At 48.2% G+C, this 27766-nt stretch overlaps 1 protein-coding gene across 4 annotated transcripts in view; it reads right to left on the bottom strand.

Moving 5' to 3' along the window:
- FMO4 (flavin containing dimethylaniline monoxygenase 4) overlaps positions 1–25311 on the bottom strand; it is a 34071-nt gene extending 8760 nt beyond the window's left edge. The window contains exons 1-8 of one of the 4 annotated variants that reach the window (XM_073356354.2): positions 25218–25311; positions 12834–12971; positions 11405–11584; positions 10694–10856; positions 9155–9300; positions 7900–8099; positions 5834–6186; positions 5285–5357 (exon numbers count right to left, since the gene is read on the bottom strand). In XM_073356354.2, coding sequence (XP_073212455.2) covers positions 5285–5357; positions 5834–6186; positions 7900–8099; positions 9155–9300; positions 10694–10856; positions 11405–11584; positions 12834–12965 — 1247 coding nt within the window. In that variant the 5' untranslated portion in view covers positions 12966–12971; positions 25218–25311. The other 3 variants (XM_073356355.2, XM_073356358.2, XM_073356357.2) reach the window with 3 other exon arrangements.
- Between the last annotated feature and the right edge of the window lie 2455 nt (positions 25312–27766).

Genomic DNA, 27766 nt, shown 5'->3' on the forward strand with positions numbered 1-27766 from the left:
TATCTGGGCATAGTTACTACACTAGTTAACTTATTCCTAGAGGTCCTAGCAGCGTGGCCACCTGTACCACCAGCCAATAGGTGGAGACACCATTCATCAGGAACCAGATCCCATTGGTCCCAAAGGGGTGTGTGTCAAAGAGTACCGAAGGAGGGAGGAACCAAGCCCTCCACTGCCTTTGGAGATCAGGGGTGCCCCAGAAGGGGGGTTACAATTGCTGAGCACAGAGCCAATGTGAGACAGCAGCTGGTGGGTTATTTCTGTGTGGCTGCTCTCACGTAAGCCAGGCTAACTTGAAAAAGAGTAACTCCAATGCAGATAACTCTGCCGTGAAGACATACTCTAATTCAAGGGGAAATGCTAGTGAGGACAAGGCAGGTTTTAGTTTTCACATGTGGCAGCAGATCGAATTAAAGTCTAGATTTTAAGTATAGCTCGACCTGCCAACTCATGTGAAAACTACAGACTTCCTTATAAGAACATAAAGGCCATACTGGGTCAGACCAATGGTCAGTCCAGCCCAGTATCTTGTCTTCTGACAATGGCCATTGCCAGGTGCTTCAGAGGGAATGAACAGAACAGGCAATCATCGAGTGATCATCCCCTGTTGGCCACTCTCAGCTTCTGGCAGTCAGAGGTTAGGAACACCCCAAGCATGACTAATAGCCACTAATGGACCTACCATCCAGGAACTTATCTAATTCTTTTTTGAATCCCCTGTTATAGTTCTGGCCTTCACAACATGCCCTGGCAACAAGTTCCACAGGTTGACTGTGCATTGTGTGAAGAAATACTTCCTTTTGTTTGTTTTAAACCTATTAATTTCATTGGGTGACCATGGTTCTTGTGTTCTGAGGAGTAAATAACACTTCCTTATCACTTTCTCCACACCAGTCATCATTTTATAGACCTGTATCATATTCCCCCTTAGTCATTTCTTTTCCAAGTTGAAAAGTCCCAGTCTTATTAATTTCTCCTCAGATGGAAACTGATCATTTTTGTTGCCCTTCTTTGTACCTTTTCCAATTCTAATATTGTTTTTATCTTCACTAGGATTTTGCCTTGAGTTAGCTCTTGCTTGAGTTAAGAACACACCTTTTTTTGTAGTGAAGACAAGGCCTCAGTCCTTGTGAAAGGGAGGCAATTGTTGAGATGATGGGTTTTGAAGGTCATAGATCAAAGTCTATAATGCCCAAGCAAATGGATCTTTAAAGATCATTCTCAGTGTCCTGGACAGTTCCATATTTTATGGTTCTCTCTAAGCCATGGGTGGCGCATGACTCCTGGATTTGGGGAGGCTGGGCCTGAGTGCCGGAAGCACTGGGTGGGCCACTGGTGCCTGGACCATGGCTCCACCTCCTGCTCCGCCCCGAGGCTCACCCCACTTGGCATCCTCCCCCCAGGTCTCGCCAACACTCCACCCCCACTGGGCCCCAGGCCCTGCTCCTGCTCGGCCCCCCTCCTCCAAGCCCTCCCCCGCCACTCACGTCTTTCTGCCCCCTCCTTCAAAGGCCCCCCCCCCGCTGCTCGCGCCACTGTCTGCCTCCTCCCCCGAGCCTCTCTGTCTCTCAGGGGGTGAAGAGGCATGAACGGTGGGTGGGGGGGACCATGAGGATAGGGGAGAAGAGGCACGAGAAGCGGGAGGGTGGGAAGTGGTGGAGCGGGGATGGGAAGAGGAGCAGTGTGGGCAGGGCCATGGGGTAAGAGTGGGATGCGGGAGCAGGGCCTTAGGTGGAGTGTGGGCAGGGCCATGGCCCGGGTGCCCTTTTGGTGGTGGCACTCCTGTTCCTCAGACGTTCTTGTTAATCGTTCTGGATTTGTGCTGGAAATGGCCCATCTAGATTATCATACACATTGTAAGGAGAGTGATCACTTTAGATAAGCTGTTACCAGCAGGAGAGTGGGGTGGGGGGAGAGAAAACCTTTTGAAGTGATAAACACCCATTTTTTCATGATCTGTGTATATAAAAACATCCTCACTGCGTTTTCCACTGTTATGCATCTGATGAAGTGAGCTGTAGCTCACGAAAGCTTATGCTCAAATAAATTGGTTAGTCTCTAAGGTGCCACAAGTCCTCCTTTTCTTTTTGTGAATACAGACTAACACGGCTGCGACTCTGAAACTCCAAAGGCAGTAGACTAGTGGCATGCCTCCAGAGGGAGGCACGCCACATCCTGTTTGGGGAGGCTTAGGTTCCCCTGGCCTATTATACCCACTGCCCATGGTTTAAGCCCATGAGAAGATTTTTGTTGTCATGTCTTCCCTGCCACTTTCTCCCTGAGCTGGATTCCAGGTACAGAGAGGGAAGCAGTGAGAATTGCAACACAGCCAGGAAAGCACGAGGACGAGAGTGGGCCTCCTGGAGCTCCAGCGTGGTCATGAAAGGAAATTCTTTTGCAACTTAAATGGGGTCAGCAGATAGGACCCCCCCCAGAACTATGGTGTGGTTACTAGAGGGACACTTTGTACGCAGTGTTGTAATTGCCAGAGGATGCCCCTCCAATCCTGGCGGGCATCGTTTTAACAGGCACTAGTGTAGGATGCTGCACACGCTGCTCTACCAGCAGCCTCATCAGACTGGGCTGCAATGAGAACTCTTTCAGTTTTACAGTCAGTGGTTGACTCTCACTCCTGTTTTTCCTGAACTAGAAAGAAGGGGAATCCAGGCACAGGAACCAGCTGCCATTTCTTCCTAGCCACAAGATGGTGCCACTGCTCTAGAGGAAAACATTAACTTCAGGTTTCAGAGTGGTCGCTGTGTTAGTCTGTAGCAGGGTTAGAGCCGGATCAAATAAATCCCAAACTGTTCAAAGCTCTCCTGTTTTGTTCTGTTGCAACTCGAGCCTTGGTCCAGGTCTGTCAAGAAGTTTGTGATCCCTTTGAGCTCACTCAGATCTGGTTCCCAATAGAAATGGATCTATTTTGAGTGCTACTGTGCCAAACTGGTACCATTTCTGGGTGATTTTGAATCTGTGTGAAACTCAGTTTCATTCAGTTTCAAAAACTTGGAGGAGGGCATGAATGAAACAAAAGAAATGTTTCAAATGAACTCCTGCGAGTCCAACCCCACTCTATTCAGGAGCATTGGTTAATGGCATTCTAGGGTCCTGTTAGCCACAGAAATGCATGTCTCCCTGCAATCGGAGGCATCAGTGCAGGATGTGTGGACACACCCGAGCTAGCTGGTACCAGTAGCAGTCCAGCTGTGGCAGCGTGGGCTTCAGTGTGGCCTGTACAAGCCCACCTGGCACCCTGGCTACCTACTTGGGAGGCTAAGCTGTGCTGCTGCAGCAGATTACAGCTAACACGGTATGTCTACATGTCCTGTAGTCACACCTCTGACTGCAGTGGAGACATAGCCTCTGTCAGAAGAGTTTCCCCTGACTCTCTTCGTCACCTGTTTGGTTCCACAGAAGGAGAATTAAAAGCCAAAACCCAAACAGATAGGGAAAAAATTGCACTAAAAAAGTTTTTCTATTAATCTAGCTAGTCGGTGGAAGGAGGGTCCAGTGGTCAGAGTGTTTGTCTAGAACAGGGGTTGGGCAACCTTTGAGAAGTGGTGTGCTGAGTCTTCATTTATTCACTTTAATTTAAGGTTTCACGTACCAGTAATACATTTTAACATTTTTTAGAAGGTCTCTCTCTATACGTCTATATATTATATAACTAAACTATTGTCATATGTAAAGTAAACAAGGTTTTCAAAATGTTTAAGAAGCTTCATTTAAAATTAAATTAAAATGCTGATCTTACACTGCTGGCCTGCTCAGCCTGCTGCCAGCCTGGTGTTCCATTCACCTAGGCCGGCAGTGGCCTGAGTGGGGCCTGCGGCTGGGACCCCGGCTGGCCAGGGGCCGGCAGCCAGAACCCCATACCAGCAGTGGGCTGAGTGGGGCCAGTGGCCGGGACCCCAAACTGGAGGTGGGCTGAGTGGCTCAGCCCGTTGCCATTCAGCCCGCTGCCGATCTGGGATACCGTCCCTGCCCACATACAGTGGGTACCTACCTTCTCCCTGGTTCTAGCCCCCTCTCTTCCTCTCTCTCTCTGCACTGAGCTGAGGGTGGGAGTGCACTGAACATAGGGCTGGGGGTGGAGGAGTAGACTGGGGGTTGGGGTGTAGGGCCTGGCCAAGAGCTAGAATGAGGGAGGGGGCTCAGGGTTGGGGCAGGAGGTTGGGATGTGGAGCGCTTACTTGGGCAGCTCCCATTTAGTGCTCAGGGTGGGGGTGGGAATGTGGGGGTGTGTGTGCGCAGGAGCTCCCGTTTGGTGCTCAGGATGGGGGTGGGAATGTGGGGGGTGCAAGAATCAGGGCATGGGGTGTGGGGGGTGCTGGAGCCAGGGCTGGGGTCCTGCGGGGGTGAAGGGGTCAGGGCAGAGGGCTGGTAGTGTGTGTGTGTGTGTGTGGGGGGGGGGGGGGTGCAGGGGTCGTGGGGGTGCTCCCATCCCCCTGCCCAGAGCGGCTCACGGCAGGGGGCTGGAGGGGATATGCCCTGATTCCACCCCCCTTCTCCAAGGCCCCGTGTCCCTACTTCTTCTCTGCCTCCTCCCCAGAGCCGCAAGTGCGCTGCGGCTCCGCTTCGCCCCCTCCCTCACAAGGGCCATCAGCTGATCAGCGGCAGGGAGGGAGGAGGAGGAGGAGGAGGGGCAGGAACCCAGCACGCTGGGGGAAGGGGGAGCTTGCCTGCCCTGCAGCAGCAGCTGCGGACCAAGCTTCTTCAGCCTGCGGGGGTGGCAGAGACGAGTGGGCCGGGGCAGGCAGGATTTTTAATGGCAGGCTGCTGCCTGCCGGGGTCCTGGCCCCGGCCCCGCTCAGCCCGCTGGGTTCGGCAGCGGGCTGAGTGGGGCCGGCGGCTGGGACCCGGCAAGCAGCAGTGTGCTATTAAAAATTGGCTCGCATGCCGTCTTTGGCACGCGTGCCATAGGTTGCCAACCCCGGGTCTAGAACTTGAGAGACCTGAGTCTCTGCTCCTCCACACACTTTCCATGTGACTTTGGGCAAGTCACTTGGTCTTGAGGGCCCAGATCCTCAAAGGTATTTAGGCTCCTCACTTCCTGAAAGCTCTAGCTGAGGTGCCTCAATTTCCCCATCTGTAAAATTGGGATAACAGCATTGCCTTGCCTCACAGCATTGTTGTGATGATAAATACAGCAAAATACTGCAAGGCACTCAGAGGCTCTGGTGACAGGGATAGATAGAGGGGCTACCTCCCCCTGTTCAGCAGTGATGTTACTGACTGGAGCATCATGCCTTGAATATGGAATAGAATAAGTAGCATTTTGTACTGTTTGATTAGATGCTGCTGCTTCTTGGCAACTTCAGCCATCAGCCTGCTGGCAGTAGGAAGCTGGTTCAACCCTGGGAACATAAGAGAAACCAGAGAACATACTAGCATTTTTCACAGATGATCCCGAAGTCCTCAAACCAGTCAGTCCACTCTGAGCTCCTTCACTGATTACATCGGAGGCTGGACATATTTAGCAAGAGCTGAGCTAAGTATTAGGAGCCAGATCCTCAGCTGGTGCAAATCAACACCGCTCCACTGAAACAAGCAGAGCTAGGTGAGTTTACACAGCTGAGGCTCGAAGTCATGTGTCACAGAGAAGCTAGTGTGTTGATTCTTTGTGGAATTATGCTGTGTCTAGGGTCACATTCTACTAATGGCACCACAGCTAGTGGGAGGGGCTAGCTGGGACTGTACACAGGTGGCCAGCTCACACTGCCATGGTTACGCTGCTATTTGAAGCGCACCAGCTAGATCAAAGCTAGCGTGTGTATGTCTGTGCGAGCTAGGAAGTACAGCTGCAGTACAGACAAACCCTCAGTCTGCCTACCTTTAAAGACCCTTGTGGCCCAACGAGCCTGGAGTTCCGTTCCTGCCATGATGGAGCCACTTAGCTGTATAAGGCCAAGGACAACCAGAGTCGGCTTTTCCAGAGCGGGTGGGAAGATGTATTTGTAAAGGGCATACTTGCTTCTGCAGATGTTGCGAACAGACTCTTCAAGGAAGGGAAAAGAGAAAGTGTATCCGGTTGCAAAGACCACCACGTCGATGTTCTCCTCTACGGTCCCATCTTCAAAGACAGCTGAGCTTTCTGTAAACTCCTTCACATTTGGTTTTACCACAACAGCACCGCAGAGGATGCAGCTTGGCAGCTCGTCATTCACAATTAAGCTTAGGTTTGGACTGCCACATAGAAGGAAGGGAGAGAGAGAGATTCAGTGCAGTGTTTGCTCTGACATGGGGTGTGAAAAGAACCAAAGCAGAGTTGGAATTCTGGCTACACTACAATGAATTGTGAGGTGTGGAAGAGCTAATGGGGTAAGACCAGACATGGAGCAGGTAGGTGCTCAGGGGTGAGGTGTGTAGATGGGGAAATGTGGAGGGAACTTGCCCTGTTCTGTGGATAAGCAGAAGCAGGCAGAATCCAGATCTGTTTCTCCAGTACCAGCTGGGACTACCATTTGTCAGCTAGATTCTCTTTTGCACCAAGGTGTACTTCATGTAGAAGAGGACGGGGAACGGTTGGTGAGCTGGTATAGCTTCCTGATCCTCAAGGCGCTGTGGCATAAGTTAGAGCTGCCTAATTTTGCTCTAACTTATGACAGCTGGTTCTGATCCCTAGGCACCGCACTGCAACTGGGCCAGGAGGAACAGAGCTGTGCTCCATCCAACCCTCATCCCACCTGGGTTGTGGGTGGGGTGGTCAGTGGAGAAGCTGGCTGTGCTGGCTTCATGCCCACTGAGAGTCAGCTGGCCAGGTGTAGTCAGATTCCATCTTCTTCATGCTGCTCAGGCTGTGCAAAGGAGAATCTAGCCTTACAATGGTGTTTTTCATGTCAATAGTAATGTTTCTTTGAGTGGAAAGCTGAGCCAGCAACTCATGTTATGTAGACCAGTGCTACTCAAAGCGGTGGCCCGTGGACCGGTGCCGGTCTGTGAGCCATCGGCTGCCGGTCTGCGCGCACATTGGGGAAAAAAAATGGCCAGTCCCCCACATCAGATAGCTTGAGAAGCACTGCTGTAGACAACCAAAACAGCACTCAGAACTTAGTGATCCTAAATTCCTGTCACTGAGCTAGGCTGAATTTGAACTACTGACCTAGATGCCAAAGGGTCTTTGTCAGCCTCCTGAGTAGGGTTGGGCAAATCACTCATTTTTCAGTTTGGAGGTTGAACAGAAAAATTGGAAAAAAAATACTTTCAGGTTGAACTGAAACCATTTTTTCCCCCTCAACAAAACAACCCTCATCCCAAAACAGCTCCCAAAACACAGTTTCGGATTGAACAAAACATTTTGTTCAACCTGAAACAATTGTTTTCATTTTGTTTTTAGTTTTGGGGTGGGGGGGATGTTAAATGTTTTTTAATGTTCTTTTAAAATTAAATCGACATAAATTCCAAAAGAAAACCACTTTCTAAAAAGTGGAAACATTTCAATTTGAATATGCTAAAATAAAAACATTTTGATTTTTCCAAAAATTTAGTTTTTTCATTTTTTGGCCAAAACTATGTGTCAGATTCGACCCGCATTAATGAATAGTTTCAGTTGACCAAATCTGCATTTTTGCAGTGAAAAAACTTTGCATAAAAATATTCACCTCACTCTACTCCCGAGCTATCCAGTCTCCTGCCTTCTGTAGGGTAATGTTCTAAGTCCTTAAATTATAGATCCAAATGGGAGTCTGTTACACTGTTATCCAGAAGAGGCAGCTGTCAATCTGATAGATTCACACCAACGTATTACATGGAAACAAATGTGAAAAATTGCCACCATTGGCAGATAGGTGTTAAACCCTAAACTAGAAGTGCCTATGAGCACGGCAATGTAGGGCTTTGCTAGTCTGTAACTATTCCCCAAATGAAACGGGAGATTTACACTGAAAACAAAGAAAGCACCTTTTCTGAGGAATCAAACCATAATTTGCATGGTCAAACCATGTATTGAACTTCTTCATCCTCAGCAGTCTCATGAGGGCTAATGGGAGGAAGTTTTCGAGACAGTTGTGAAAGCGAGTGGTGAGCATCATGTCAAGAGGAAAGCCATGGTCTGAAATACGACTAATCACCCATGTGCCACTTCTGGTGCTGAGAAACACCTGGAAAATAATTGAGGCTTGAGAAATGTATTGCCCGGGAATCTGGTTTCCTTTTTTTTGGTTCTCACTGTCAAATCATATCTTGCATGTTTGCTAGGAGGTCTTCAGCATGGAAGGGTAGAGAGCTAACCAGAATATCCCAAGATAAGGAGGTTGGGGTAAGGAACCAGGCTCCAGATTAACAAGTCAGTTCAGTGTCTCTCTCTGACTCCTAGTGGCTGCAAAACCACCAGTTTATCTGCTGAACTGACTTGCAGAACGGTCCAGGAAATTGAAGTATATCTTTTTATAGCCCTTGATCTGAACCTCCGTGCAATTCGCAATGCCTAATCTCGGCATGTCCTCGGCTACTAATTTGTTCATGCCATTCTAATATCATCTTGCATCCTTCCTGAGGCACTTTCCAAGGGCAGTAATTAGGGCTTTTGAAGAGCTCAAGATACTAGCTAGGTTTCCTGACTTGGGGGATGGGTGGGAGAATAGTCACAGGCCCTGCTCATGAGTGCAGGACTCTCAGTGAAACCTTTGCAACATTCTGCTTTCCATTTCTTTCAAAGAAGGCTCCTTCGCAGCCTACACAAAGGATTCTGGGGCACATCTAGGACTGAAGGTGCCAGGTTGCACGTGGCTGATCTGGAAACAGCAAAGCTATTTTGGAGATGGAACTGGGTAGGTGTGAGATGGGACAAAAAAGGATGGTGGAATTAAAGGAAGAAAACTGTCAGGGAGGGAGGGGATGGTTGGTGGTCACAGGAAGAGGTGTTTTCTGTCCAGGAACCTTTGATCTACTTAGAATTCTTTGCCAATTGCATATATTCTGGTTTCAAAAGGGTAGCATGTGTCTTTGGGGCAACCCACTCTACAAGTAGTAACAGTAGATATTGTAGTTATAGTGTCGAGAGAGAAACCACGATCAGCACGGCTGGTGCTGCCCAGGATTTGATCGGCCTTTGCTTGTGGCCCACTGGACTTTTGTTACAGCCACCCCAAAGTGACAGTGTGTGTGCGCATGAAGAACTCAGACTCCAAATCTCTACACCGTCCCAGAGTTGTACCTGAGCAGCCACCCGACTGATCTCCGCGGCGATATCTCCTCCAGAATTCCCAACACCGAGCACAAGGACTCTCTTCCCTTGGAAACTGGCAGAGTCTTTGTATTCCCAGCTGTGGAGATACTGGCCTCTAAAGCGATTTTCTATACCTGTGAAGAAAGCAGGGAGCATCTCCTGCCATTAGATAAATGTGCTTGTTACACTGAGACAATTCTGCCTGGACAGTATTGCTTTTGACCCTTAATTCCTGTTGAATGACGCTAGTCTTCCCACTTCGTGTCCAACCATTTTTCCTTAAGTGTCAGATTCAAGTGCACTTGAGATCAATGGGAGTCTTTCCATTGATTTCACTGGGTGATGTGTGGAGCCCTGAGTACTCTGAAAGGATCCAATACCCTATCCTTCAGGGCCCCCTGGTTTTTATTCCTATGCCAAGGTAATGCCACCTTTTTAAATCTGGAGTTGCTAATACGTTGACATCAATGTTTCATTTGCATCATGCTCCTCTCATGTGGAGTAGGTTCAACTCAGGCCTGGGGGTTTACAGAGATCATGAAGTAATAACAATGAATTGTTTTAGCTTATATATTAGTATCAGAGGGGTAGCCGTGTTAGTCTTTATCCACAAAAACAACAAGGGGTCCGGTGGCACCTTAAAGACTAACACATTTATTTAGGCATAAACTTTTGTGGGTAAAAAACCACACTTACATCAAAGAAGTGGGGTTTTTTAATCCACGAAAGTTTATGCCTAAATAAGTCTGTTAGTCTTTTAGGTGCCACCGGACTCCTCATTGTTTTTCTTATATATATCAGTGCTTTCCATCATCATCCCTCAGAATCTTTGCAAATTCTGTGCTAGGTCCTCAGCTGATATATATCAGCAAAGCTCCATTGACTTCAATAGCTACATCAATTTACACCAGCTATGGATCTGGCCCTTTAGATTTTCATCTTGTCACGGGAGAAGGTGCGGCCAATTGCATGTTCCTTTAAGGGGCTATGACATCTTCCCCCCTGTGGATTCTAATCACTGCAGGTGGGGCTTCCCAAAGTGAGGCATGGCAGAAAACTCACGGAAAATGGGTCAGACTGATTTTCTCCTTAGTTGCAAAGCTATACATTTTCTCCCTGTAGATCTGGGAAGCTGTGTATTAGCTCTACTCTGCGATGTCATCCTGGTGATCCCTCAGGCAGTCAGTTTCAGTTTGTGCTTCACCTGTGTCACATTAAACCACGCTCATAGCTGGGGCTAATTAATAACCTCATTGGCAGCCTCATTAGCGAGGCAAGGGCTGAAAGGACATTAGGAATAAAATATCCTCTTACTACAGAGACCATCTCTTCTGGGCAGATCAGAAGGACACAGGCAGGGCACTGCAGGGAAGCACACAGGGAGTCATATTCCAGTCCATTAATGAATTCACCTTATTCACTAATGCTGGTATTCATCCCGCCACAGACTGCTTCGCCAGGGCTGAATTTCACCCCACAAGCCATGTAGCTTTCTGTAATATGTTCAGCTGTAAATGCAGGACTTACCAGGGAAAGAATCCAGTGGTAAATGGGGCTCTGCATAGTGGCCACTGCAAACCATAACAGCGTCAAAAATGGCCGACTCAACCGTCCCATCAGTCTCGGTGACAACATCCCACTGGCCAGTGGTGGAGAAATCTGGGCGTTTCCTTACACTGTGAACTGTGGTCTTACAGGAAACCACATGAAAATCAAAACACCATTATGGATTGTTCTTTATGGTAAATGGGTTCCATGTGTGAATGGTTAGACCCAGATCCCCAAAGACATTTGGGTTCCTAAATCCCACTGGGAGTTATGAACTCCACTGGGAGTTAGGCATCTACAGACCTTTGAGGATCTGGGCCTCAGTGCTCGGGTAAGCCTGGAAGTACAGACATTTCTTTCTTCTGTAAGTATGCAGGACCCCTGCTCCAGCCCCTTTGCACCAGGGCAGTAATGCTAAGGAGCTGAAAAGGGTAGCTGAGGGGGGTGTGACCTGTCACCAGACACCACAGATTAGGGCAGCCTTGAGCCTCCTTTCACTAGCACTGGGGGTCAGACTTCCAGCCTAGCTACCTCCAGGATTGGGGGAGCACAAAGGTGACATTAAATGTTAAGCCGTCTTTGTCCCCACACCTCTTTGGGTCCTGCACCAAACGTAGCTTGGGCAGACCTGAAGGCCTGGCGTGTCAACTGCAGCGTTGCACACACACAAACCTTTGACTTCCTTCTTACCTTGAAACGTATGTATCTGAGAAGGCTGAAGTGCTCGGCGTACATTCTGAAATACTCCAGGAGCCTGGAGTGGTTCATGTAGTTGGGGAAATCCTCTGGGAAAGGGAAGTCGCTGAAACACATCATCTCCTTGGAGGTGTTGGTGATCACCGATCTGTAGACGCTGATCCTCCCAGCTTCCTGTGTCAAATGCAAAATACGCAACATGTTGTCAAAAAGTGACTGATTGAGAGGGAGTTGCTTGACTTGGGTCATCAAAGCAGGGTTCAACAGCCCACTGGTACACAGAACAGACACATGGGTTCCACACCACCACCTCAGGACTTGTCTACACTGGGAAGTTATTCCAGAATAAGGTAGGGGGTGAATTCATAGGTGCCGACTCCATGGGTGCTCCGGGGCTGGAGCGCCCACAGGGAAAAATTGATGGGTGCTCTGCACCTACCGGCAGCCAAGCTCCCTGCCCTGCCCCCCCCACCCCAGTTCACCTCCGCTCCGCCTCCTCCCCTGAGCGCACCACATCGCCGCTTCTCCTCCCAGCGCTTGCCGCCACAAAACAGCTGTTTCATGGTGTAAAAAGCTCCGGGATAGAGGGAGGGAGAGAGGAGGAGCGGGAATGCAGCACACTCAGGGGAGGAGGCGGGGAAGAGGTGGGGCTGGGGCGGGGATTTGGGGAAGGAATCCAGTGGGGGCAGGGAGGGGGAAGGGTTGGGGCAGGGACTTTGGGGAAGGGGTTGGAATGGGGGCGGGGCAGGGGTGGAGTTGGGGCGGGGGCAGGCGGGGGGGTCAAGCACCCACTAGCGCCAGGAGAAGTTGGCGCCTATGGGTGAATTTAAAGGGCTATAGCTGTTCTGGAATAACTCTATGTGGACACTCTTATTTTGGAAGAAGAGTGCCTTTTCTGGTTTAGCTTAATCCACTTTCAAAGTGGATTCAGATAACACAGAAAAAAAAAAACCCAACAACAAAAACAAACCAGACATGCTTATTCCAGAGTAAGTGTGTCCATATGGGGAGCTATTCCAGAATGTTTTGGGGTTTTTTTTGCAGTAGCTACTCTGGTCAATTTCCCCATGTAGACAAGCCCTCAATCTCCTCATATCCCTGTCTTTATAATGGTGTTACTGAGGGACTGGATACACCTGATTTCCAGACTCTGGTGCATTGCTCCAGTGTAAGTACTGACTTTACTGGGGAAGAGTAGATACATGTATGCCAGAGACTATGGCTCTTGTCATTCCATCTCCTTATCCCTGTGAAGTCAGAAAGGGAAGCCCAATGAGTCAGGTCTGAAAATTTGCCTAGGTCCATGGGTACAGTCTCTTCCTTGGCTGCAAATGTAAACTATGGTAATATTCAAAACAACACATAGCCTGGTCCAAAATAAACACCTTGTTAAGAAGTCACTGGATAAGGAAATCCCACTCACTGTGAACCTCCAGAGGCCCCCGATGTCATGACTTTGCTCAAAGCAGGTGGGCTCCAGCCCCTCATCCAGACAGCACTTGATGGAGGCCAGTCCACTGGACCCAGCTCCAATGATTGCCACCCTCTGGACCATGCTGTGCTGTATCAGGAGAGAGTCAAGTTGGTGTCAACGTCAATGTCACAGTGCCTCGCATTGTGAGAGCTTAAGCTGGAGTACAGCAGGGAAATAAATGATTAAGTAGCTGGAATTTCTGCAGCTCAGTAAAGGACAAAGGTTAATACATAGGTTCAAATTTGTATTGCTGTGCTGCTGCAACAACAGGGATTTTTCAGGGCAGGGAGTAGGGCCGGCCTTAAGGAAAATGGCGCCCTGGGTGAACTTGTATTTTGGTGTTCCTGGCCCCCATGGGCAAGGTGCTCCGCCCCATTGCCCCTGGCTCCTGTGGGCTCCCGACCCCTGTAGGCTCCCCACCCCCCAGGCCCCTGCTGCCTCCTTCAATGCTTAATTTGTATTGGAAGAGGTGCCGTGACTCAGCCCCAGCAAGCCCCTGCACAAATTAAGAACTGGCTGGGTGGCTGGAGAGTGGTGGCGGCTGGCTGGGCGCCTAGCTCTGAAGTGTCAGCAGCAGTGGAGAAATAAGGGTGGCATGGTATATGGTGTACTGCCACCCCTACTTTGTGCTGCACTGTTCCTTCTGCGCCCCTAACTCCTTTGCTCCCCTGAGCCCCTAACCCCTGCTGCGCCCATGTGGGGAAACTGACCTGGATACATAGAATGGCTGGCATTGCTGCTCGCTCCCACCTCAAATGCTGCTCCTCTGTGCCCCCCTAAGGGGCTGTGAGCAAGAAGCAATGTCAGGGCTCTCTGAATCCAGATTACTTTCCCCACCTGGGCTGCATAAGGGGAGGGCAGCAGCTCCTGATGCTCGCTTCACAGCACAGCCCAGGTGGGGAAAATGACCTGGATGCATGGAGTGCTTGATGTTTCTCTTCACTCTCCCCCCCTTCAGACACCTAGGGAGGAGTTGGGAGAGCAGTATCTGTGCATCACCACTCGTCCTCCCTCCCCATTGCGCGGGGAGGAAGCAGGGAGAAATCCGGGCACTCCCCCACCCCATGTGTTGCCTCTGAGTTTGTGGCGCTCCCATGCCAGCCAGCAGTCTGTGCTTCTGTACTGCTGCATGGAACCCCCCTGACCACAGCGCCCTGTGCTCAGGTGGCCCACCCCTAAGGCTGGCCCTAGCAGGGAGAATGTCCTTAGGACTAAAGGCAATGCCCATCTGTGACTAACAACTGTGGTTAACTTAACACCCCTGCTTTTCAGCAGCACCAGGCACTGGTGTCTTTTAAACCCTGACCAAAATGTTCAAGTCTGGCTTGCCTGAAGTCAGCCTCTTGAATCCGTAAGTGGGCCCGGCAGCAAACTAAGATTTATGGATGACAAGTATCAGGGATAGCCGTGTTAGTCCGTATCCACAAAAACAACAAGGAGTCCGGTGGCACCTTAAAGACTAACAGATTTATTTGAGCATAAGCTTTCATTGGTAAAAACCCCACTTCTTCAAATGCATGGAGTGAAAATTACAGATGCAGACACAAATATACTGACACATGAAGAGAAGGGAGTTACCTCACAAGTGGAGAACCAGTGTTGACAGGGCCAGTTTGATCAGAGTGGATGTAGTCCACTCCCAATAAGATTTATGGATGAAATCCTGGTCCCACTGCAGTCAAAAGCAAAACTCCCATTGATTTCAATGGGGCCAGGATTTTGCCCCATATGGCCAATTGCTAAAATTATGTTTGAGGACTCATGCGAAAGGCAAAGGGGTGGAAGCTCTTTTGTGGAGGAAAACCTTCCCAGGCACTTTCAGACCCAGCCACCAACTCAGGGGATGAAGTCGTCATTGGGGTGAGACATGGACATTAAGATCCAGTGACAGTTTGGAACTGCTCTGCAATAATTTATGAATGCTGTAGGTTGACCTGGTTATTGGCATGGTCACTGTAGGAAGATAGTGGGTTAGTCTAATAGGGGCCTGTCAGAAAAGACAAGCAGAAAGAGCAAGAATGGCTCAGGATAAGCTACCCCTCAGTAAACAATTAAGGGCTGTTAGAATCAATGCCCAAACTATTAGCTTTGAAGATTCGGCCTCCTGGCAACCTATAGAACTGGTTGGGACCATGAAAGGAAAGGGGTCATGAGTACAGAAGACCAAAGAAACTTTCTCTCCAGGCTGGAGTAGTAGTTGTTTGAGAGAATCTGACTGAGAGCCAGTCACCCGCTGAGGGGTGCCTGAGGAAGTGAAGCCTGCCTAGTGTAACCGGGGTAATGGTCTCGCTATTGTGGGGAACTTTCCTGGTTTCTGCACTACCCCAGTGAAATGGGCTAGTGAAAGGATCTGAGTCCTCGCTCCCACTCCCTTCACCCAGAGGCCTGCCTGACCTCAAGGGCTCCCCTTTCACTCTCCTGTGTGGCAGAGTCCACGTAACCCCAACAAGGCTGGGCCCAGAATTCCTGTGGGGCTTGACCCCCAATTGTGTCGTGGTCACTCAGGATAGGGGCTACGGTGTCCCCATGCCAGGGTGCTCTCTCCTCACTGGCTGCTTCCCTGACACACTCAGCACTGCTCTAAGTTTAAACCAAATACAATTAAAGAGCAACTGGAAGAATGGAAACAGTTAAAGGAAGCAGGCCCCTCATGGGCACTGGGAACACCATGAATAGCAGTGTCTGGGACATAAGGAAAGTTCAGTCCATTCCTCACACCTCCCAGGACTCCCTACCAGGCCCTGGCGGTGCTGTGGGGATACCACAGATCAGAGACTGCTCTGGTGGTGGATACATGCTCTCAGGCTCTAACGAGATCCTTCTTCCCAGCATCGGCCCTCCCATCCAGGGGCATGTCCCCACTCCGACTCCAGCCTCAAGGCTTCTTGGGCACTCCAGCCTCTTCTGGGCCCTCACTGCCCAGGGTCCCCCATCACCCTCCTCAGCTGCTCGCCTCTCTCCGCTCCAGTGTTACTTGTGACCTGTCCGGTGGCCGCTCTCTGGCTCTGGGGCTCCCACTGCAGCTCAGCCCTGGCTCACCCTCGGCGTGGCTGGTCTGTGCTGCCCCAGCTCCTGGCTGCTCTAGCTCCCTCTCTGGCTTACTTCTGCCTCCAGCTCAGCTCTGGCCCCCACAGCTCAGTACTGCTGCTGCTGCCTCCAGCCAAGCTCCAGCTGCTGCTATCTCCTTGGCTCTGCTCTGGCAGCCCCAGCTCACACGGAGGGGGACCAGGCTCTTGACTCACTCTTTGGCCTGCTCACCCTGTCAAGCTGGCTGATTTGGAGAACAAGCTTCTCCCCAGTGGCCCTGGGGACTATCAGTCTCAGGATCCTGAGTCCTCTTTGGCCCTTCCCCTTTCTCCTGGTGTGGGAGAGGGTCAGCCAAAGTCTCACTAATCCACTAAGTTCCAGTAGGGGGCCAGCAACCCCAACATTAGGTTACCATCCACCACATAGGTAGGAGAGACTGCCAAGATGGACGTGCATAGGCTGTTTTCAATCCTTTCTCTCTCGGGTCTTTGTTCCTGCTGCAAAACAGACGATGCTTTGGGTGAAGCCAATGCTCTGACTGTACGAACACTGGTCACAGATTCCCAAAGGGAAGGACCCCGGGTGCTGAACCTAGTTGGTCCTGTTGCGTAAACATGGTTGTCACACAGGGTGCTGTAGCCTAGTGCCCAATCTCAAGAGTGGGTAAAGTGGCTGAATCCACCCCAGGAGTGGTGAAGGCAGGAAGCCTGGTGCCTGAGGGGATGCACTCGGAGAGACCAGAAAAGTAAAAGAGCGGCAGCCAGTCCTGTAATTGGGATATTATCTAGCTCTCAAACTATCACCCGTGTGGAGTAGGCGGTAATCTCCTGGAATGCATTTGCCTGCCTTGATAATAGGAGGTCGTTAGCTAACCAGGACTCCTGTATTAGGCAATAGGATAATGGATTCCGACTGGAATAGCAGGGTGTATTTTACACTTAAAACAAGACACACTTGCACAGCAGGAAGCCGGCAAGGACAGACTGTCAGCTGCGACCAGTGTGGGGCACAGGAGGATCGTTGCTTATAAGAGAATGAAAAGGTTCCTGTAACGACCCCTGGAAGTAGGCCATCACGGGGCGGCCTTGGGTCCAGGCAACCCCAAGCAGTGTTGAGTGTTTAAGTTTGTTTTCTGTTTGTCCTCTTGCTTGTAACCAGTGGTGAGCTGGAGCTGGTTCGCACCGGTTCGTGTGAACCTGTTGTTAAATTTTGAAGCAGTTTTAGAACCAGTTGTTAACCTGCTTCCCTGCAGGGGACGCTGAGGCTTTGATAGGCTCCGGCCGGGAAGTGATGTAATTCCTCCTCCGGCCCTGGGGGCGCTGCGCTGCAGGAGCCATGTGGGCTGCCGCCTGGCCCTGGGCACAAGCCCTGTTGCTGCTGCTCCCCTGGCCCTGGGGCTCCCGATGCTGCCTGGTGGGTCCCCGGCTGCTCTGCTGGGCCTGGGTTGCATCCTGCTGCTCTCCCTGTGAGTACCCGCCACCCTGCCCGCAGCCAGCCCCTGCCTCCAGCCACCCCCGCACCCCCTGCCTGCAGCCAGCCCCTGCCGCACCCCCTGCCCTGCCCGCAGCCAGCCCCTGTCTCCAGCCACCCCGCACCCCCTGCCTATATAAGAAAAAGACCCCAAAATTGGGACTGTCCCTATAAAATTGGGGCATCTGGTCACCCTAGCACACCCCCAGGGAGTGGTGGGGACCCACACATGTGAAACGGAGCTCATTTCTAGTTCAGGCCCATCTTTTTAAAAAAGAACTTTAGGCAGGGTTAACATACATCCATATTTTCCTGGACAGGTCAGGCTTTTTGGTTCTTAAATCGCCATCTGGGAGGCGATTTAAATTCCTCCCGGGAAAATACGGACATATGGTAACCCTGTTGGTACAAAAAATACATACTGGGGCACATCCCTTAAATCAGAACTGCACATCCACCAATGTGATCTATGCCATCATGTGCCAGCAATGCCCCTCTGCCATGTACATTGGTCAAACTGGACAGTCTCTACGTAAAAGAATAAATGGACACAAATCAGATGTCAAGAATTATAACATTCATAAACCAGTCGGAGAACACTTCAATCTCTCTGGTCACGCAATCACAGACATGAAGGTCGCTATCTTAAAACAAAAAAACTTCAAATCCAGACTCCAGCGAGAAACTGCTGAATTGGAATTCATTTGCAAATTGGATACTATTAATTTAGGCTTAAATAGAGACTGGGAGTGGCTAAGTCATTATGCAAGGTAGCCTGTTTCCTCTTGTTTTTTCCTACCCCCCCCCCCCCAGATGTTCTGGTTTAACTTGGATTTAAACCTGGAGAATGGTCAGTTTAGATGAGCTATTACCAGCAGGAGAGTGAGTTTGTGTGTGTATGGGGGTGGGGGGGATGTGAGAAAACCTTGATCTATGCAGGAAATAGCCCGACTTGATTATGTAAAGAGTTGTCACTTTGGATGGGCTAGCACCAGCAGGAGAGTGAATTTGTGTGGGGGGGTGGAGGGTGAGAAAACCTGGATTTGTGCTGGAAATGGCCCACCTGTTGATCACTTTAGATAAGCTATTACCAGCAGGACAGTGGGGTGGGAGGAGGTATTGTTTCATGATTTCTGTGTGTATATAAAGTCTGCTGCAGTTTCCACGGTAAACATCTGATGAAGTGAGCTGTAGCTCACGAAAGCTCATGCTCAAATAAATTGGTTAGTCTCTAAGGTGCCACAAGTACTCCTTTTCTTTTTGCGAATACAGACTAACACGGCTGTTCCTCTGAAACCTGTCATTATGCAAGGCACTGCATTTAGCCGTATGGAGTGGAAATCTATCAACTGCATGAAGAAACTTGTACAGATACAGACAGACATCATCTTCCTTTCCAAATGCAAACAGATGGACATCGTACCAAAAGGACTGAAGGTCAAAAATCCATTACAATCTACATACCACACAGACTATGCTGACAGCTTGTGCCTCACGCTCTCAAAGAAACTGCGGAATCACCTGATCAAGATCCTCTACAGCAAACAGGGAAAGATTAAGAATGAGCTCTCAAAAATGGATACTCTCATAAAGAACCAACCTTCCACACAAACTTCCTCGTGGCTGGATTTTACTAAAACTAGACAAGCCATTTACAACGCACACTTTGCTTCTCTACAAAAGAAAAAAGACACTAAACTTTCTAAACTACTACATGCTACAAGGGGCCACAGCAATGGTTCCCTCACCCCACCTAGCAATATTGTTAACCTATCCAACTATACTCTCAGCCCAGCAGAAGCAGCTGTTCTATCTCGGGGCCTCTCCTTCTGCCCCTCCACCCCCACGAACATGATACAGTTCTGTGGTGACCTAGAATCCTATTTTCGACGTCTCCGTCTCAAGGAATATTTCCAAAATACCTCTGAACAACATACTAATCCACAGAGGTCTCCCTGCCAACACTACAGAAAAAGGGATGGACTCCTCCTGAAGGTCGAAACAGCAGACTGGACTTCTACATAGAGTGCTTCCGCCGACGTGCACGGGCTGAAATTGTGGAAAAGCAGCATCACTTGCCCCATAACCTCAGCCATGCGGAACGCAATGCCATCCACAGCCTCAGAAACAACTCTGACATCATAATCAAAAAGGCTGACAAAGGAGGTGCTGTTGTCATCATGAATAGGTCGGAATATGAACAAGAGGCTGCTCGGCAGCTCTCCAACACGAGTTTCTACAAGCCATTACCCTATGATCCCACTGAGAGTTACCAAAAGCAACTACAGCATTTGCTCAAGAAACTTCCTGAAAAAGCACAAGATCAAATCCGCACAGACACACCCCTGGAACCCCGACCTGGGATATTCTATCTACTACCCAAGATCCATAAACCTGGAAATCCTGGGCGCCCCATCATCTCAGGCATTGGCACCCTGACAGCAGGATTGTCTGGCTATGTAGACTCCCTCCTCAGGCCCTACGCTACCAGCACTCCCAGCTACCTTCGAGACACCACTGACTTCCTGAGGAAACTTCAATCCATCGGTGATCTTCCTGATAACACCATCCTGGCTACTATGGATGTAGAAGCCCTCTACACCAACATTCCACACAAAGATGGACTACAAGCCGTCAAGAACACTATCCCCGATAATGTCACGGCTAACCTGGTGGCTGAACTTTGTGACTTTGTCCTTACCCATAACTATTTCACATTTGGGGACAATGTATACCTTCAGATCAGCGGCACTGCTATGGGTACCCGCATGGCCCCACAGTATGCCAACATTTTTATGGCTGATTTAGAACAACGCTTCCTCAGCTCTCGTCCCCTAAAGCCCCTACTCTACTTGCGCTATATTGATGACATCTTCATCATCTGGACCCATGGAAAAGAAGCCCTTGAGGAATTCCACCATGATTTCAACAATTTCCATCCCACCACCAACCTCAGCCTGGTCCAGTCCACACAAGAGATCCACTTCCTGGACACTACAGTGCTAATAAACAATGGCCACATAAACACCACCCTATACCGTAAACCTACTGACCGCTATTCCTACCTGCATGCCTCCAGCTTTCACCCTGACCACACCACACGATCCATCGTCTACAGCCAAGCTCTGCGATACAACCGCATTTGCTCCAACCCCTCAGACAGAGACAAACACCTACAAGATCTCTGTCAAGCTTTCTTACAACTACAATACCCACCTGCAGAAGTAAAGAAACAGATTGATAGAGCCAGAAGAGTTCCCAGAAGTTACCTACTACAGGACAGGCCTAACAAAGAAAATAACAGAACGCCACTAGCCGTCACCTTCAGCCCCCAACTAAAACCCCTCCAACGCATTATTAAGGATCTACAACCTATCCTAAAGGATGACCCAACACTCTCACAAGTCTTGGGAGACAGGCCAGTCCTTGCCTACAGACAGCCCCGCAACCTGAAGCAAATACTCACCAACAACCACATACCACACAACAGAACCACTAACCCAGGAACTTATCCTTGCAACAAAGCCCGTTGCCAATTGTGCCCACATATCTATTCAGGGGACACCATCACAGGGCCTAATAACATCAGCCACACTATCAGAGGCTCGTTCACCTGCACATCCACCAATGTGATCTATGCCATCATGTGCCAGCAATGCCCCTCTGCCATGTACATTGGTCAAACTGGACAGTCTCTACGTAAAAGAATAAATGGACACAAATCAGATGTCAAGAATTATAACATTCATAAACCAGTCGGAGAACACTTCAATCTCTCTGGTCACGCAATCACAGACATGAAGGTCGCTATCTTAAAACAAAAAAACTTCAAATCCAGACTCCAGCGAGAAACTGCTGAATTGGAATTCATTTGCAAATTGGATACTATTAATTTAGGCTTAAATAGAGACTGGGAGTGGCTAAGTCATTATGCAAGGTAGCCTGTTTCCTCTTGTTTTTTCCTACCCCCCCCCCCCAGATGTTCTGGTTTAACTTGGATTTAAACCTGGAGAATGGTCAGTTTAGATGAGCTATTACCAGCAGGAGAGTGAGTTTGTGTGTGTATGGGGGTGGGGGGGATGTGAGAAAACCTTGATCTATGCAGGAAATAGCCCGACTTGATTATGTAAAGAGTTGTCACTTTGGATGGGCTAGCACCAGCAGGAGAGTGAATTTGTGTGGGGGGGTGGAGGGTGAGAAAACCTGGATTTGTGCTGGAAATGGCCCACCTGTTGATCACTTTAGATAAGCTATTACCAGCAGGACAGTGGGGTGGGAGGAGGTATTGTTTCATGATTTCTGTGTGTATATAAAGTCTGCTGCAGTTTCCACGGTAAACATCTGATGAAGTGAGCTGTAGCTCACGAAAGCTCATGCTCAAATAAATTGGTTAGTCTCTAAGGTGCCACAAGTACTCCTTTTCTTTTTGCGAATACAGACTAACACGGCTGTTCCTCTGAAACTTTTTATAGGGAACCGGTTGTTAAGATTTTGGCAGCTCATCACTGCTTGTAACTCTCTACATAAAACTTGTTTTTAGGAAAGAACAACTGGCTTGTCTTGGACAATTTACACAGTCTTCTGTCTGAGGAGAGAGGACTCCTCAGGGACCCTCATGCAAAGGCCTGCAAGTTAACAACATAAGCACCTCCCCTCATTTCAGTCCAAAAGAACGGGGAACATAGGAGTGAGATGCAAAAGGCAAAAGTAGCAGAGAGGAAGAACAGCCCAGTGGTTAGGTTGCTAGTCTAGGACTTAGGAGACCTGGGTTCAAGTTTTTTTTTTTAATATGGGCTTCCTGTGTGACCTTGTGCGACTCCCTTTGTCACTCTGTGTGTCAGTTCCCTCTCTGTAGAGCGGGGAGAACAGAACACAATACCTCCCAGGGTATTGTGAGGATGAATACAAAGATTATGAAGTGCTCAGATTCTACACTGATGGCCACTGTATAAATACAGCTTGCCGGCAGGCACTTGAAAGATAAAGGTGAAAGAGGCTGCAAAGGTCACATGTAACTACACAGAAGTGGCCTGATTGCCAGTGGGATCTGTGGACCTCAGCGTTCCTGAAAATGTGGGGTTCTGATTCTCTCTTTTTCATCCTGGGGATTTACATTTGAGCCTTCTCACTTGCCTTTGTTGAGACAGTTTCATGAATAATTTGTACTCACAGAGTCAGGGAAAGGGAATTCCTTTGCTCTTTCAAGTTTTGCACTTGATAACTGGAGAGAAACTGCAACTTACGGTGAAAGTGCCAAGAGAGAATGGTCTCAGATGATATTCTGTGGTTTACTAGTGACCAAGTTTAATAAGTTTAATCAGCTGTGTGTGTAAACAACTGAAGCATGAAGACATCAAGAGAAGACAGCCGTGGCTTGGGAAAGGGTTGATTGGAAAAGGCAGAGTTCAGAAGATGATAGAAATTGTGCTGATGTGTTGAGATTGGAATAAGCTGCACTCCTGCATCTGAATCTGCCTGGAGTTTGGATCTGAATCAGACCTTGATGGCTAACTCCTCTCTATAACAGGCCAAACCTAACCCCTGACATTTGGGCAAATGACATTTGGATCCAAACATAGTGACTCATCTTATCTTTGACCTAATGGTATGGTCAGCAAATGGAGAGTTTCTGATAACATAATGCTCCTTACTGGTGCTTCATTGACTGCATCTGCAGCAATTTGTGCAGGATGGAGTTGTCTGAGTAGCTGAGCACTTTTCCTGCAGCAAGTGCAGTTCATTGCAGCTCTCATTAAACCCAGCTATTAATTTTCTGCTAGGACTACACTCCATAGCACAGTGTTTCTCACCCGGTAGGCCACCAGCAAGCCTTTGTGGGGTTCCCCGATGCTGTTCCTGCAGCACAATGCCTTGCCTTAGGCTGAGAGAGTTGAATGCCTATGTACACAGGTACGAGGAAGTGAAAGAAAGTGCAAAGCACAGGAAGTGGAGGGCCCCTGGTTGCAATAGCCTAGCTTTTTTATTAGCCCTGTAGTCCCAAAGCCTTTTCCCAGCATTCTGCTGGATTTTTTAATTTGTTCATTAAAAAACGCCCCCGTACCCAATAAACCATTATTTAAATAACATATCCTAAAGCCTACTCATACCCCGAAGGAGCTGTATTGGTTGGCAAGGATAGCCCCTCCTGTTTACCATAGCGACACCCTCTGCTCCAAGGTACCAGGGACAGCACTGAAGCTGTTACCACTCTGTACCATTGGAGGTTCCCCAATGCTGGAGGAATCAGCCCCTGACCCTTTAAGCCAGGTTTAAGGCTGCTTTGTGCTGCTGCTTGAGCATGGCCAAGGATGGGGCCATGTATCTTTAAAGTAAGGATTCACATAGTGCCATACTGACCCAGTGCTGGACTAACCCAGAGGGTCTGCTCCATCCCAGAGACCTAAGTGAAGGCCAGGCAATAAAACTGTTAAGCCACAGCAAATGATGGTTAAAGGTTTAAAGGTTAAATAACATGGCAAGAATATTGCCATTATTACAAAAAAGCCCCAAACACTGGAAACCCAGGAAATTCAGAGTTAATATTTAATAAAACTGTACATTAACATGTTCTCAACTGTTTGGGTTTCTGTTAAGGCACCCAATAAAGCAATAGCAAAAGACCTTGTGGGGGCAAAAAAAAAAAAATGGAAAACGTGTAATTTTTGCTTACGTAGCAAATAAATATCTAATCCAGCACTTTCCAAATGCTCAGTAAGAGACAAAGTCTCATACCCTATTGTAAGCTTCCCAGGTGTCAAACAAATTGGTTAATTCAATCAACAGTTGGAGGGAGATAAGAAGTAGAATGATTTCTTTGACACTTGCTAAGCAAATTCCCCAATCTGAGACATCATGAGAAAATTCAGGAGGACGTTTAGTACTTTTCTGTCCAGAAAGTTAGAAGGCAATTAAAAAAATTGAGCATATCAAGTTGCAGTGGGGGAGGTTTAGATTGGATATTAGGAAAAACTTTTCACCACCCTCTTAGTGAAAACACTGGAATGCGTTACCTAGGGAGGTGGTAGAATCTCCTTCCTTAGAGGTTTTTAAGGTCAGGCTTGACAAAGCCCTGGCTGGGATGATTTAACTGGGAATTGGTCCTGCTTCGAGCAGGGGGTTGGACTAGATGACCTTCAGGGGTCCCTTCCAACCCTGATATTCTATGATTCTATGAAACCTACCTACAACTTTAATTACTTCTTGTTCCATAGGAACTATGGGCACTTTGAACAATTTTATTGAGTCCCATTTTCAAACTGAATGTAGGTATTTAGGAGCCTAAATCTGATTGAAAGTCAATGGAACTTGGGCTCCTACGTGTCCAAGTCACTTTTGAAAATGGGACTTATTTTACTCCATAATTTGTATACAACTTTAGCTACACATATGTATTATAAACTATATCAGTAAGTGTCATTTTAAGAACATAAGTGCCCTGCGGAAGAGCTCCATGAAGCTCAAAAGCTTGTCCCTTCCACCTACAAAAGTTGCTGCAATAAAAGATATTGCCTTACCCACCTTGTGTCTCTTATGAGACAGAAGCAGTAACAAATAGAAGAAAAAAAAAGCTACTTACATTTATCCAAAGTCGTAGCAAAAAGTACACGTCTGGATGTGTGCCTTCAGCACATGGTGGAATTAATACAGAAATGTTGCTCTGTATGTGTGCAACGAGTAGTTGTCAAACAAAGCATAATATTTCCCCACCACACCTTTCTTTCACACTTGCCAATCACAGTCCTCCCTGGGGTTCTGGACACAGCCAAGTTTGCGGATTGATTGTTGAAAGCATGAAAAATGCAGTCAGGAATAAGGACTCTAAGTAAAGAAACTCACCTTTCTGGTTCTGTGGTGTCTTTTTCGTTTTGCATTTGACTGGGTTTTGAGTTAACTTTGTCTGGTTATAGATTACATTAGAGAGTAAAGTCCATATGGTTACAGCTCATTCACTCCTCAGCTCCTCTGACCTTTACACCCTTCCTCCCTCCCCCTGTGTAGCATTGAAATTCAAATGCATTCCTATTCGCTCTCAAGAAAAAAGGAAAAATGCACTAATTCTAAATGGCTAACCATAGTGTCATAAATATAAAGGGAAGGGTAACCACCTTTCTGTATACAGTGCTATAAAATCCCTCCTGGCCAGAGGCAACATCTTGTTACCTGTAAAGGGTTAAGAAGCTCAGCTAACCTGGCTGGCACCTGACCCAAAGGACTAATAAAGGAACAAGATACTTTCAAAGCTTGGTGGGGGCTGGGGGAGGCTTTTGTTTGTGCTCTTTGTTTACATGTTTGTTCTCTCTTGGGACTGAGAGAGGCCAGACAGAAATTCATCTTCTCCAACCCATCCTAATCCAAGTCTCTAATATTGCAACCAGTATAGGTAAGCCAGGCAAGGCGGATTAGTTTATCTTTTGTTTTATGTGGATTTTCCCTGTGTTAAGAGGGAGGTTTATTCCTGTTTTCTGTAACTTTAAGGTTTTGCCCAGAGGGGGATCCTCTGTGTTTTGAATCTGAATACCCTGTAAAGTATTTTCCATCCTGATTTTACAGAGGTGATTCTTTTACCTTTTCTTTAATTCAAATTCTTCTTTTAAGAACCTGATTGATTTTTCATTGCTCTTAAGATCCAAGGGTTTGGGTCTGTATTCACCTGTACCAATTGGTGAGGATTCTTATCAAGCCTTCCCCAGGAAAGGGGGTGTAGGGTTTGGGGGGATATTTTGGGGAAAGACATCTCCAAGTGGTCTCTTTCCCTGTTCTTTGTTTAAAACGCTTGGTGGTGGCAGTATACTGTTCAAGGACAAGGCAAAGTTTGTACCTTGGGGAAGTTTTTAACCTAAGCTGGTAAGAATAAGCTTAGGGGGTCTTTTATGCGGGTCCCCACATCTGTACCCTAGAGTTCAGAGTGGGGAAGGAACCCTGACACATAGTAACCAAGATGACTGAGCCATGCAGGCAGATCAGGCGGTTGCTTGGGTCTGCAAAACATTTAAGGCCAGATTGTGGCTGGGGGGAGGGAAAAGGTGAAGTCACAATGTACATGCCCTCACTCCTTTGCAGCTGGGGTGAGAGCAGGCCCATGACCCCCCTCCATCTATACTGGCCAGCAAACCTGCATCAGCATGGGGGTGAGAGGAAGGAAAATTTATAGACTCCACCTCTATGAAAAAAAGACCATGGTCTAGAGGAATTCTGGCTGGGTCATTCCCACTTGGTGTGGCTCCTCTCCACAAATACACTCCACTTGACAGCTGAAACGTAGCTATCCAGCCACACCCTTGAAGTTTTAATCACATAAATGTTTGTGGCTTTGTATTGTCCACACTAGAACTTACAACTGTGGGAACTAAGACATGTTAAAGCACCACTAAGACAAGGTAGGTGTGAGCTAATATCTTTTATTGCACCAGCTTCTGGTGATGGTAGAGACTAGCTTTCAAGTTACACAGAGAAGAATTCCATGTTGCTTGAAAGCTTGTCTCTTTCACCAATAGAAGCTGGTGCAATAAAAGATATTACCTCCCCTGCTTTGTCTCTCATATCCTGGGATCAATATAGCTATGACACTGCAAAAAGCATGACAACACAATGACAATCTTGTCTAAATTATGAAGGGTTGTCTACGGCAGCCAAAACAAAACAAAGAAGCCATAAGTTTCAAGGGCTAATGCTACAGCCTGTAGTAATCTAAGGTACTTAAATGGTTTCCATTGCTGTTGCATCTGAGCACTTCACAGTCTTTCATGTATTTTCCTCGCCAAACTCCTGTGAGGCCAGGATATGTTATTATCTCCATTGTACAGATGGGGAACTGAGGCAGAGAGTGGCTTCCCAAGGTCACACAGGAAGTCTGAGGAGGACCTGGGCCTTGAATCCAGCAGGCAGAGGAGGGAATTGAGCCTGGGTCTCCCAAATACCACCCTAGCCCTCTAGTCACAGGACCATCCGTTCTCCCACAAAGCATGCACACAGAAGAACTGGCAACCAACTCAATAAATTCAAAGCAAACCCTCTGGAAGAGCTGACATGTTTATTACTTTAAAGAGATTGTTAATAAAGGAACAGAACTGAGCCAACTGCACAAGATCTTCAGGACCTAAGACTTCCTGAAAGAGCAGCGCAGCCACAGACAGGAGCAATCATTGCCATATGGATGAGTCTGCTGGTAACTAGCCCAGCCTCAAAAGCAAATAACCAAAGATTTTTCCCTGGGAGGTGCTGAACACCCTTGATGCTGATAGGAAAAAAACCCAGAAAGCGACCCTATAATCATGTAAAGCTACGCTGCTGTCTTTTTTCTATGCTTATCTGTCCTTTCTACTTTGTTTATGGATAGAAAGAATGCGAACTGTGTGTAACCTGCACTCCCTGCTTTTGGGGAGAGA

This window comes from Lepidochelys kempii, chromosome 8 (genome assembly GCF_965140285.1).
Source record: "Lepidochelys kempii isolate rLepKem1 chromosome 8, rLepKem1.hap1, whole genome shotgun sequence".
NCBI lineage: Eukaryota > Metazoa > Chordata > Testudines > Cheloniidae > Lepidochelys > Lepidochelys kempii.